Source organism: Argentina silus (genome assembly GCF_951799395.1).
Source record: "Argentina silus genome assembly, chromosome: 7".
NCBI classification, from domain to species: domain Eukaryota; kingdom Metazoa; phylum Chordata; class Actinopteri; order Argentiniformes; family Argentinidae; genus Argentina; species Argentina silus.
The window spans coordinates 6163427-6177267 of record NC_139661.1 but is presented as its reverse complement, the minus strand read 5'-3'; the positions used below and the strand labels follow the sequence as shown (position 1 = coordinate 6177267).

General features: G+C 39.7%; 2 protein-coding genes across 2 annotated transcripts in view; one reads left to right on the top strand and one right to left on the bottom strand.

Moving 5' to 3' along the window:
- Positions 1–3784, bottom strand: part of kank1a (KN motif and ankyrin repeat domains 1a) — a 51077-nt gene extending 47293 nt beyond the window's left edge. The window contains exon 1 of the mRNA XM_083673015.1: positions 3573–3784. The gene's annotated coding sequence lies outside the window, so the exon portion shown is untranslated. The remainder of the gene's footprint in view (positions 1–3572) is intronic.
- Positions 3785–6471: 2687 nt separating this feature from the next.
- On the top strand, positions 6472–12885 carry fbp1a (fructose-1,6-bisphosphatase 1a). Its single transcript, XM_083673654.1, has 7 exons — positions 6472–6703; positions 7884–8046; positions 8464–8556; positions 8876–9016; positions 9540–9677; positions 9797–9916; positions 12014–12885. The coding sequence occupies exons 1-7, from the start codon at positions 6534–6536 to the stop codon at positions 12200–12202; spliced, it is 1014 nt and encodes a 337-aa protein (XP_083529780.1). The 5' UTR covers positions 6472–6533; the 3' UTR covers positions 12203–12885.
- The last annotated feature ends 956 nt before the right edge of the window (positions 12886–13841 follow it).

Genomic DNA, 13841 nt, shown 5'->3' with positions numbered 1-13841 from the left:
TGGCTTGTGAACGATCATTTAAGTGGCTGAAATTATACAAAAATACTGTAGCATCTTTAAATTTTAGTCTCCCTCCAATTGCAGTAGTTTCTCCCAACTTGCAATAATATTAAACCTTTGAGTACTTACTTTAAAATGAGTAGCCTCGAATTTTAGGATATTTGAATAGCACTTCAATTACCCAATCTAATCATAACATTTTCAAAGTTTGGCACCAACAAGTGCTACCATAGCCTTGCTCCAGAACAGGGCTAGCCCTGTGCCAAGTTTAGTGGTATCCAGTTTGAAATGGAAATGTAACACTCAGTGTGGAATATCCATCATATCTATAGTATATTCCATATACAGTATAATCCCATGGTCATATGTGACAACAGGATATAAGTTGCTTGAGGGCTTTTTTATGCAACATGAAAGACAATTTTATGTTATCTAGTTATCAGACATTGGAAGAGCATTTTGAAACACCCCATTGAATCAGCACAATTGTTTTTTTGAATCCACCCTAGATCCCATTTCTAAACTTTATAAATCTTGCAAATCCAGCAAGCAGAGATTTAACAAGATTCTTAAAAGTCCTGCCAGAGCTTTGATCATGGAAATAATCACTTCCTTCTTAATTTGAAAACACTAGAGCAAGGCTGGCGGGTCTCCCGATGAACTGAAACACATTCAGGAGTATCGTGGGGGCTTGAGACGTTTTTATTACTTTCATGAAGTCTTCCAGACCATAGTGGTTTGATGTTTAGGCTTCCATATGTTGAAAGGCTCAAGCTACTGTAAATACTTTACATTTAAAATTCTCACCATGAAATATCGCTGTCATTCAAGTCTTATTTAGACGGATGGCAACATGAAATATTTGTGCGTGTGGTGGGGGTGGCGCGGCTATTCTTAGTCACAAATAAAAGATTGGAGAAGACATGCAACCGTGAACAGATCGTTATCAAACTCAATCCTTTATTTATAACTCAGTAGTCCCACTGGATAGCTAAATCTGTCATTTATCAGCAGATTCACACTTTGTTTACAGCATGTGACCAAATGAGGACTCTGACCAAAGGAACCCTTATCCAGTCTGCCAACAACTCATAAAAAGCGTAATACGAAACTAGTTAGAAGCTTATATGGGTTTTTTTCCATAAACCACTAATTTCCCCACTTCTTCCACTCATCTGTATACAATTCAAGTTTAAGATACATCAGGCTAGACTTCATTTGAACTCCCACCCTCCAGCTCCCCTCCCACATGGAGACCAGAGTGAACCCATCTCCTCCACTGTGGGGGATTACCGAGCTACAGCCACAGCAAGGCCACATCAGATGTGCAAACAGTTCAGATTGAGCAGCAAAGTGGAAGTAATTTCCTCTAAACAAACAGGGAGCCATGATGGAGCCATCTTTACAGTCAGAGAGAGATGGCTAGAAGGGGAGTGAGAAAGAGAGGTGACATGTCCCCTTCAGTTGAGGCTAGCCTTTGATCACCATGCGAAGGGGGCTTCTCTTAGCAAGGCGTGAATTTGGAAACCACCACCATATGTTCACAGGGGCATAAGTGAGCCAACGTGTGTGTACCCAACACAAGGTGCCTGTAAACGAACATTTATGCACCATCCAACAGCAGGCAGTCCCTGCACTGGTTTTAACGCTCAGTGCCAAATACTGTGTTTTAGTGGAAATAATAACCCATGGGATGCATGTTGTTGACCATACACAATGTAAAGACTGAAAGTAAGCTGAGCTAGTTACAGTACAATATATAGATGTACAATATGTACAATATAAAGATGGTGAAAGACTCCCTAAATGTACACTTTGATTGACCACACAAGTCATGAGATTGACCCACAGCTTGGAAACAGCTTCTGAATTAGGCCCAACACTTTCACTTTGTAAAATATCTGAATGTTATTGAAGTAGGCCTATAGAGTTTAGACATGGAACTTGACAGCAGGCTGGAACAAGAAAAGCCACACTAAGCCATTTTCTAAGAGCCCTGTTGAGCATTTATACCACACATTTATTCTAAAGCACATGACGTTGTTATGGGACTAACTCAACCCATCCATCACCAATGTGTATCTCCCACCTGAGAGTTGCAAGGGGTTATTAGCCAATTAGATGCTGGGGATGATTATGAGCTTGCTTTGGCCACCTAGAAGCACTAAAGGACAATAGTCTGTGGAGTTATACCAGTGTGGACAAATGGATTTGGGTATGCCAAATTCACTATAATGGAACTCCAGGAATTCCATAAATACCCAGTCAAATCTCTCATTTGTTGATTGACATAACCTTTCATCATCATTAAAATTAGGCAAAGTGCATTCCAAGATGAAACAGACCTCTTTGACCACTGGGAAAATCTCCAAATTCAAGAATAGTGTCTGCAGTACAATAGCGACCACCATCCAGGTGTAAGCTCAACACAATCTACACCCTGTGGATACTCAAAAACCTACAATCCAATGACTCACAGGCCCCCTGCCACAGCATGTATAGAGCTATCATCTATGGCTCAGACTGCCTCAACGGATTAAAAAAAAGAAAAAGAAAAAAATGTGTGGAAGACTGCTTCAAAATGATTCCTTGTTGAAATGTTTTGGTGGGTGCGTCCAAGAACTGCAATGTGGAAGGGCCCTGCTCCCACGTCTCCAATATGACCAACAGTAGCTTCATTTACAGTGTCTGTAATGTTCCAAAGTCGATGACAATACCTTTCACCGGCATATAAAGACGCTATTGTGAGGGTCTCACACATGTATTTCAGGCTGTGGGGGGACAATGAGCATACTCAAAACAACATCATAGCACAAAGCTTCTAATCTGATCCTATTAAAGACATGAATAGGAGCTCTCAGATTCTGTGCGTGATCCCCTCACTATTCATGCATATTAGGACAAATCATTAATTAATTATATGATCAAATGACTTGCAAGCTGAGACATATTTATACAGCAACATGGGTAGCCTACAGTACATTGCATGCAAATATTGACCATCACTGATATCTTATGGAAAGAAACATGTCCCACATGTATTGGTTTTCTCTGTCTGCACAATAAGCATCCAAAGTACCTATAGCTCATCGCTAGTTGAAAGTACGTAAGTAAGTCCTGACACCTGTTCCGTCATCGGACCTTGGGAAGGAGTGTCTTTATAAAACAACCTCTGGAGGACCACAGACTTTACGGACAGTAACACACAAAAGGTTTAGAAAGCCATGTATTTGTGCACAACACTGAAAAGTGCATTTCGCACTTCACAAAGTGCACTTCACAAGTCGAAAACGTCGGTTAGCTTAGCAACGGCTAAAAGAAGAAAAAGGTGAACAGGTGAACGGGAAAACAATTACGTGAAGTTTTGGTGTTCCTGCAGTGGAAGCAAGGCAAACAAGAGCACACGTTTATAGCTACCCACTATCTCGTGGTTAAAATAATGGCCGTCATTGAGCAAAACTCAATTTGAATGTAAGTGCAGTAGTTTGACAAAACACAGCTCACAACAAATTCAGAATAACAAAAATGCCTAAAGTAGGATTTACAAACATAGAAATACAATGTCAACTCACCTAAATGCCCGGCGCAAGTGTTTCGTAGGCAAACTGAATGACAAATTGTTAAGGGTAGGCTATTTTCTTTAAATCCCAGATCGCAGGTGCCATAAGACTCTCATCACCAAGTTTTTTAATAGTTTTAATACACCTTCGCTTTTCGTTATTTTATAAGCTTAACTTCTTCCACACTTTTGCTGACCCGGTCTATCTCACATTCGTCCCTTTGTAGTTGTCCTCCACCAGTAAGTCCTCAAACCGCGCTCATGCGCACAAAGGCAGCCAGGCGAGCAATGATCCGCCCATCCAGCATCGCACTATGGCTCTGATATGAGAGCTGCCAGTGGGCCAAAACAGGTAGGCTAATAAGGGAGCATGAGTTATACTATCGTCAAATTTTAATTTACCCCATTACTTAAAGTTAAGGACGATCGACCAAATAAGTGCAGATTTGCTTTTGCTTATCTATGCGTTACATAAACCTGTTTTAAGGCCATGGCCTATGCCTTACAGGTCATGTTGTCCACTAACCAATAGCCTATTCATTAGCCTATAAGCCTATGCCACAGCTGGAACAATTGATTAGGTTTATCCTATAACATTAGTGACAAATTATCAGAGACAATACTAAACATTCTGCCGTTGAGTGGTCTCTCTGCCTAATGAAAACCGTTATTTCACATAGGAGAGACCGAGGCTTAAAGTCACAGTGGTTGGTTGTCAAGGTGATCGTAATTAAACTTCTGGAGAGTGATGTAACTTAATGTGATATAATCATAATTGACTAATCAGTTTAAATTAGTTTCACTTTCTATTATTGTGATGGCATGTTTTGATGGGGTAAACATTAATTATAAAAGCTGTGAATATTTTCATTTTAACATAAGTTTTAATTTAATGTTATTTAACCTTTATTTTGGCAGGGAGTCCCATTGAGACCAATGTCTCTTTTACAAGGGAGCCCTGCATATACACAATTTATAACCATACATCATACAAAATGGCAACATTATAAAACACAATCAAGAAAAACAACGACATTTCGCAACAAAGAGGTCATCGATCAATATGTTAAATTGCCCGAGCGGCAACAGAACAAGCAACTGTAAGGGTGTAGATTGTGCCAGTAGTGAGGTGCACCAAAAGTAAAAGCGGATTTAGCCAATTCGGAACCTTTTCACCCCACTACTCCTCTGTACAGTTCCTCTACTGTTAATAATAATAATAATAATAAAAACAATTAAACAATTTAAAAAAAAGTAATCCTTCCTTCTTCTAGCATTGTGACTGCCAATGAAACCCGGACCTAGCATAGTTTTTTTGCTTATGATGACTGGTGTATAGATGATTCACTTACTTTAGACAAATGTACTTGTTGTAAGTCGCTTTGGATAAAACCGTTTGCTAAATATCAAAAATGTAAAATGTAAATGAACCTCAAGAGTTAAGCCTATTAAAACTATCACCTGTGATAAAGCGAAGGGCGCAAAGATGGCATCCAAAGGTTTAAAAGTGGTGGCTGCTGTAATTTTGGTAGATGATACTACAAGGTTCACAAAGATAGGCCTACCAAGAAGCAGAGTTGTGTGTGACGCACAGAGAGAGTAATATAGGAAAGAGTAAAAAGGTGGGACAGCCAGACCTGGTTTCCCCTACATCCCCTTAGACCCTGATTGAAGACGATTGTTTGACTGAAGCTCACCTCAAAGTCCAAGCGTTTAGCAAGGCTGCGCACTTTGGGGACGGACAAAGTGAGTGTCACGGTGACAAACGTCTAAATGGTATTTCCATTGTGCTCGCCCGTGACCCTGCATCATTGGCACCAAATTATGCGTGTCAACAAGCAATCCGAGGTTGCCGAGTTGCCATATCGACGCAACATTGACCATCACTGATAACTCATCAAAAACACTCGTTCAAAGCCGACAGTATACAATATGCATATGCAGGGCTGGGTTAGCACTTATGCCCACACAAATTATGGAATTTGTAATCGCAATCAATTTATGCAAATTGCGCAATATGGGTCAATTTCGTTCATATTTTTCGGGGTATGTAGGCCTAATGTGTTAAAGCAATAACACGAAATTGTGCTAATGTTCATTAACTTATGTCCCATTAGACGTAGTTATTTTTCGGTAGGTCACACTTCAAGTAGAGAGAGAGCGACATCTAGCGTGCCCACTGGTGCTTAGGCGATGCATGTCACTGAAAAAGGGATATTGCACAAGGAGTGAATGAAACACACTTCATGACAATATTTTTCCAATTAACGTTGGTCGGGTGAAGTGACGTCCAGACAAACTATGGAATGTTTGCCTACTGAAGTAAAGGATGGAGATATAGGTCTCTAGTAGAAGAGACCAAGCATTTCATGCTACATGCCATTTTATCAAACAAGAAAATATCGATGCAAAAGCCGTAGGATTATATTTCAACCAAATTATATTCGTGCATATGTATGCTTGTGCAAAATGAGTTTTGGGCATAAAGTTGATTCCATGATGATGAGGGATGGTTTAGAGTTATTTGTAATGTGAAAATTAAGGAAACGTGTGAATGCCAGATAATTTTAAACGCCTCTAATGACTAATTATGCCACACACTGAAGCCTTAAAAATGTAATTGTTATTCTTTTTAAATATCCCACACATTGACTTAAAACGCTGACAAACCATGCGCCTGCTGTGTATTCGCAAAAGTCAGCTTCAACTTGATTTCAAGCATGAGAGAATCTATTATTTGCCACATATCCTCCTATTCTGGCAACAGTATCAGTTCATCTGTATTGTACAAAGCTTGCTCTGTGTTGTAAACCGCCACTCCTCTTTCTCTGTGCGCTTCCACTTGGATTGGCTATTTTTTCTTCACGCCCCCTCTCGTTTCCGAGTTCCGTGTTGCAGGCATTTAATTTTGTGAATTTACCTATTTCCTCTTGTTTTACAGAGGACTCTTCAGGCGTCTGACCTATCTTCAACCATGTCAGATAGAGGATCATTCGATACTAATGTGGTCACTTTAACACGGTTTGTTTTGGAAGAAGGGAGAAAAGCTAAAGGTACAGGAGAGCTAACAACGCTCCTCAATTCATTGTGCACAGCAATTAAAGCCATCTCCACTGCAGTTCGAAAGGCTGGTATTGCCAATCTGTAAGTACTACCAAATAATTGTGTGACTAAGATTTGACTTGCATGCCATACTCAATAATTATGCTTTCAACAACTTTTTATTTTATTTTGATCTACTCTGTGGAAAACTGTTTTGTCGTTCGCTCTACTAACTAATTATAAGTCACCGTGGAACTTTATGAATGGGACACACTTTTTATAGTCATTGCGTAAAATATGACGAGAAATTAAACTTGCTCAACTCGCCACACATTGTGCAACTCACGTAGACACACAAGGTGTGTTGACCACTCATGTTAATCACAGCTCAAACCAGGCACACCCACTTCACATGGGTTAATATATGGTAACAAAATGCATTTTGTGCAACTTCATTCCAGTGTCTCAGGTTTTATGTGGTGTGCAAAATGAGGAAAGAGACATGTCAATTTCATGCCATAATGATAGATAGTCATTCTATTAGTCAGTGGACTACAAGTACATTGCACATTCTACAAAGTTATTGTACGTTGCACAACTTATTCATTGCTATTGCCATTGATGTTGCATTGACAAACGTCCTCCGTCAAGAAATGCAGTGTCATGCTTGCCTTGCACACATTTCCATAACTTAACATCACTTCCTTGATCAGTAAATCTGAATTGGAGGCTTTTTGTAAGGACTGATCAATTAAAAACAACCATATACATCTCTCCCTGTCTTTCAAGTACATTGCTTAAATCCCGGCTTGCCTAACCTCATTATTAAAATTTAAGAACATAAATTACCTAACCCATTCTCAGAATTGGTTAACTCTTCCCCGGGTCTCCACCGAATTGGGTAAATCGGCTTTTAGTTATGGTGCACCTAACTGCTGGAACAATCTACAGAAACAATTTCAGTTGGATGTTCTGGTGCCACTTAGGCAATTTAGGGTATTAATTGAGGACCTCCTTGGTGAAAGATGTGATTGTTTCTCCTCATATATTGTGGTTTTATATGATGTATTGAACTGTGTTGTATTTTTTATGTGTTTTGTTATTCTGTAAATATTGTGGACAGGGTGCACCTGCAAAAGAGTCCTTGGTCTCAGTGTGTTTCCCCTGTGTAAATAAAGGTTAAATAAATATGCTGTCAACCCTGTTTCATAAACCATGCTTTTGTCACAGCAACATTCTCTTAATAAAAAAAATCTGTCCCTTCTCTTTTTCCTCTCGTCAGTTATGGCATTGCAGGCAGCACCAATGTGACAGGCGACCAGGTGAAGAAGCTGGATATTCTGTCCAATCACCTGGTCATCAACATGATTAAGTCCTCCTTCACATCCTGCGTGCTTGTGTCTGAGGAGGATGAGAATGCCATCATTGTTGAGCTAGACAGGAGGGTAGGTGCAACTCCACTGCCCACTGAAAAAACACCTAAACCACTAAAGCCTAGGCAACACCACTGCCCACTAAACACAACAACTGAAACCACTAAAGCCTAGGCAATAGCTCAGGGAGCTAACACAAGGGATCCATTTTGCCCTACTGATTAATAGATGTTCCACATGTTTCACTAACTAAGAGTTCAATTTGATGTTTAATCTCTTGTCGTTCAACTCTAGATGCAGAAATTCAGTTGACAAATTAGAAATGTAACCTATTCATAATGAGAGGTTTGTTGCATATACCGTAGATGCATCTCTTGGGGACTATCAAAATAAACTGACAGTGTTTAATTGCATTTAAGGTTTAGAGACAATATGGGTCTCCTTTTTTAATGCTGAAATGTTACTAATCTTTTTTCAAATCTTTTTAAGGGTAAATATATAGTGTGCTTCGATCCACTGGACGGCTCCTCAAACATTGACTGTCTTGCATCCATCGGAACCATCTTTTCCATCTACAGAAAGGTATAGCTAAGTTCCACCCCCGGGGTGCATTGATATCAATGTTGAAGTAATCATATCCACACTCTGCCAGCGATTTTTAAGACTGTTCTATCACTCTTCTTTTATTTCAAGTTTACATTTTATGCACTGAATCCCATCATGGAGATGGTAATGGCATAGATGCACTTGGGATCAATTCCATTTCAAACCTGATTGACGGTGTGCTTTGCTTGTCCAAGTATTATGTGGGGATGTATAAATGTTTAGAACCCACATCATAGTTTTTTATAGTGGAGAGGTGAGTATGACAACTGATCCAGATATCTGGCTTTGCCCTCAGAGTACAGACGATGAACCGTGTGAGAATGATGCCCTGCAGCCTGGTAGGAACACCGTGGCAGCAGGGTATGCCCTCTATGGCAGTGCCACCATGATGGTACTCTCCACCGGCCAGGGAGTCAACTGCTTCATGCTGGACCCGGTGACTACCTTCTCATACCTTCAGTCTAGTTCTTTGTCTTCATCTTTGTCTCAATGGGACTTACCTATGTAAGCAATGCATGAATAGATTAATTAATACATGTTTGTTTTAAAGAAGCAGCAATCACCTCAGTTGATTTGAAAAGCTTACAATTTTGTAATTACAATGTAATTATATTCCTTCAAATTAAATGTGCAATTCTTTCTCAACTGTTAATGTCACATAGGGTAGGCAATCAAATACATTATTTCAGGTAGATCAAAAGCAGCATCTGTCATCATTACTGTTAAGGTGCCTCATTAATCAATGCTCTTGTAGATTACTTTCCAACCTAGAACCATTAGCCCCTTGTTTTCACAGCCTTGTTACAGCTGGTATTTATCCAGTATTTACTGAGAAACTATGTGGTAACTATGGGTTACAATGAGCACTTACCTCAATTAATTCAGCACAATTGGTAACTACAGGGTTACTTTCAAACCTAGATTTTTTTGTTATTCATGGATTTGACATTCTGTGTCAGGCAATTGGAGAGTTCATCCTGGTGGATCGAGATGTGAAGATCAAGAAGAAAGGGAATATCTACAGTCTCAACGAAGGCTATGCCACATACTTTGACCCTGCTGTCACAGAGTATCTGCAGAACAAGAAGTTCCCTCAGGTAATGTTGCCATTAACATTGATGATAGAAATACATATCTCACACACATGGCGAAGTACATTCTCTGCTTTTTGCAAACAGCTAGCATGATGAAATGTTTGTGCAACTCTGCTGTTTAGGATGGTAGTGCACCTTATGGTGCACGGTACGTGGGATCCATGGTAGCAGACGTACACCGGACCCTGGTGTACGGAGGCATCTTCCTCTACCCAGCTAATTCGAAGAGCCCCGAAGGAAAGGTAGGGTGAAGTAGTTGGGGGGCAAAGCAATGCAATAAATTAATTGAAATTCAATTAACAAATTGAAAATTGCTCATTGTTTTACACAAGGATTTTTAAATTCATGAATGTGATTTATTATTTTTTACTATTTGCATTGAGTAAATTCAAATCCAAGTTCAAAAGCTTTATTGGCCAGTTTTAGGGAACATTTCTAGGGTGTATATCTGTAGGATGGGTGAAAATAATATGATTGATGCCTACTTACAGAGGGGGAGGAAAGGAGATAGTGAGAAGATGCTATTTGACAGTATTGAGAAGCATCCATAATCAGTGTTGAGATGGCACAGTATTTTCTCATCTTTTTGACAATGCTTCAAAATGTTGTCAAGCCTGTTGCTCCTTATGTCTGTTGCTTATGTTGAAAGTCTCAAGTTGGTGTTACAAAACCAACCGGTAGACCAACCAGTGTCTCCATATCCTGTGTTGTCAAAAGCGTTTGAAAGTGTAGAAATTTGTGAGTAAATAGGAACTGGTTGGGGCATTGTAATGTAAGAGTAATTGCTTAAGAATAGGTCTGTGTGCAAGGATGTAGCACTATTGGCTGGCACATTCTCTATTACAGTGCTGCTTGAGAGTTTGTGAACCCGACAGGGATGGTCATTGTTTTTGTATAAAATATTACAATTATAAAATCTTTATCAAAACCCCAATTCGTAATAAAGACATTCCAAATAAAGGCCACAAACAAAAAATGATATTTTCATTGCTTATTTCATGAAAGTGGTTTATTTAACAAAAACTCAGATTTTATGTATGCAAAAATATGTGAACCTCTTCAGTCAATAGCTTGTGGCACCTCCATTAGCAGCGATAACTTGGAGTAAACGTCTCGTATAGCCACTAATCAGTCTCTGACATCTGTTTTGAGGGATTTTTTTTTCTCCATACAGAACTCAGTCAATTGAGTGAGGCTTGAGGGGTGTCTGGCATGAACTGCCCGTTTCAGGTCTTGCCACCGCATCTCAATTGGATTTAGGGCAGAATGTTGACTTGGCCAATCCTAAACACAAATCTTCTTTCTCCTGAGCCATTCTTTGGTAGATTTGCTTGAATGCTTTAGGTCCTTGTCTTGTTGGAAGACCCATTTTCAGCCCAGCTTTAGGTCCTTGATATTCTGTTCAAGAATCTCCTGGTATATCTCCTGGTATACCTCAGAATTCATGGTTCCCTTAATGATGTGGAGTCGTCCAGGTCCAGAGGAGGAAAAGCAGCCCCAGATCTTGACATTCCCACCACCATGCTTGACTGTTGGGTTCTTTTGGTGGTAGGCACCATGTTTTTCACCAAACATAGTGGTTTTGATTGTGACCAAAAAGGTCAATTTTGGACTCATCTGTCAAGAGAACGGACTTCCAGAAACCTTCAGGCTTGTCCAGGTGGTCTCTGGCAAAGTTATGACGGGCAGTTTGGTTCTATTTTGACAGCAGAGGCTTCTTCCTAGCAACCCTCCCATGAATGTCATTCAGTGTTCTTATTGTTGAAGCATGCACAGTTACCTGAGATGCAGCAAGGGAGGTCTGCAAATCTCTAGATGTTATGTTTGGGTTGGCTTTTACCTGATTTATGATTTTTCTTGTGGCTCTTCGGGATATTTTGGAAGGGCGTCCACTTACAGGCCGAGTTGCCGCCATGTTAAATGCTCTCCATTTGTAAATGATTTGCCTCACAGTGGACTACACAGTGGACTACTCTATCTACTGGATTTAACCAATGCAACTTGGGGTTCACTTATTTTTGCACCTGCACAAATTTCTTTATAATTTAGTTTTTCTACTACACTCATGATTTCCTCTAAACCAATATATGGAATTGGTAAATATAAACCTGTTATGTCAGATAAAAAAAGATTGGTTCTGATTAAATAAAAATGTCATGGTAAAAACTAAAAACATCTATACTTTCACATACTTTCAAGCAGCACTATATATTGATAGATAAATACCAGAACTGGCAATTCAAGCAAGTATGGGTCGAGTGAAGGTGAGAATTACCTTATGTCAAGTTGGGGACTGTGCCAAAAATGATTGAGAATCTCTCTCTCCCCCCCCCCCCTAGTTGAGGCTGCTGTACGAGTGCAACCCCATGGCGTTCATCATAGAGCAGGCAGGAGGCATGGCCACCACAGGGGCAGAGAACGTGCTGGACGTCCAGCCTGTCAACATCCACCAGAGGCTTCCTGTGGTCCTGGGATCCCCTGACGACGTGCAGGAATATATCTCTATCTACCAGAAACATGCCAAGTGAGGGAATGCACACACACACACACACACACACTCCTGGAAACCAAAGACCAATGTAAGCTTTGGAGCAAGTGACCAAAGATTCATGCCCCGAGACCATTAGCTAGACTTTAGAGACCGAACATGCACACGCACACACCACCACCCAGATCTAAGACCAAAGGTTATGACCTAGCTACTCTCTGTTGAGACTAGAAACACACCCCCCCCACACACACACACACACACACACACACAAACTTCAAGAGCGTAGACCAAAGAGACATACACACACCTTACCATATAGATGAGAGACCAGAGATATAACCTACTGACTAGAAACCAAAGAGCACCCCAACGAGAAGACAACGGCAGACAACTGGCCTTACTGCCCCTAAACTTGCCCAGGAACCAGAAGATTAGAGATTAGAGAGTCTGGAACAAAACATGGCTATCTATTCAATAGAAAGAAGGGTTTTATACCTTACTAATCTCTCTCAGGTAGGCTACTCATTGTAACATTCTCTTGGTCTTGACAGTTTCCCCCCAGAAGTACATTTTATATTACTGTGACCATTTTAAGGAGTGGGCTACTGAATATCAGGTTGATCAAATGTTACCTCTATCCAGAAATTATGTGCCTTGAAGATTTTGTACTGATTATTTTGAATGAAGGAGCTTGTGAATAAATCCAAATGTCCAAATGTATGTTGTTTTCCTCATTGAATTTATTGATTCATAATCCAAACCATTTGTATTTTAGATTTGTAGCTAAATTACTAAAAAAGTCACCTTTTAAAGGGGCAATTTGGGATTCAACCAACAACAAAACGGTCACCCCGCCACTTTTTTTGGTAAACAGCTGAGGTATGGGGCTGGAGAAATATAACCACTCTCAAATTCATAGACAGAACAATGGATGCAATGACTGACCACTCAAGTTTTGATATTGTACAGTGTTTGTTTGAAAATAATGGAGTAAAACTCTTATGTTCTGATGGGGTAAGACAGTTGAATGTAGCTCATGAGGCATGTATGAGTAATATTATTCAACAACCAATGGCTATAAATGAATCATTAATAAAATAAGTAAATAATAATGGAGTTACAGATTGGTACATTGGTACATGCACCTTTAACTGTTACAATATTGGTCATGATTCAGATATCTCCTTAGCACATATTGTACACTAAAGTCCAGGGATACTATATCCAGTGGAGACGACCTTTTCTCTAAAGGTCATCAGAAGAGCACGGAGGCCTATTGATATTTTGAGGCATACTTGAACTGCTGTACTACTAGTACTGAGGGTCTGCATGAGTCTTCCTGCCCTCAAGTCCTTCAGTCATACTTTGTTATACTGTAGATGCATGTTAAAATAAGTATCACCATAACATGTAGAAATTTATGCATGTTCTTTTTTTTTTCTTTTTTTTTATTCAAACTGGCATGTCTACTTGTCGACTGTTAAAGGCAGAGATTGAAAATGCAGCGTTACGGTATATATCCACCCATATTGCAGAATATCATACAAACTAGAGGTGTTAAGATTTTGGTTATATATATACAGTACTGTAAATGTTGCTTTGTTGTATCATAGTAATAGCAGTTATAGTATTAAAACCATTAATCAATGGTGAATAACTATTTTCCTCAGTGAAAG

Coding starts and splice junctions, on each gene's coding strand:
- fbp1a (XM_083673654.1), top strand. CDS start 6,534: ATGTCAGATAGAGGATCATTCGATACTAATGTGGTCACTTTAACACGG. Junction 8,047..8,463: donor TTGTTGAGCTAGACAGGAGG/GTAGGTGCAACT, acceptor AATCTTTTTAAG/GGTAAATATATAGTGTGCTT. Junction 9,678..9,796: donor AGAACAAGAAGTTCCCTCAG/GTAATGTTGCCA, acceptor TCTGCTGTTTAG/GATGGTAGTGCACCTTATGG.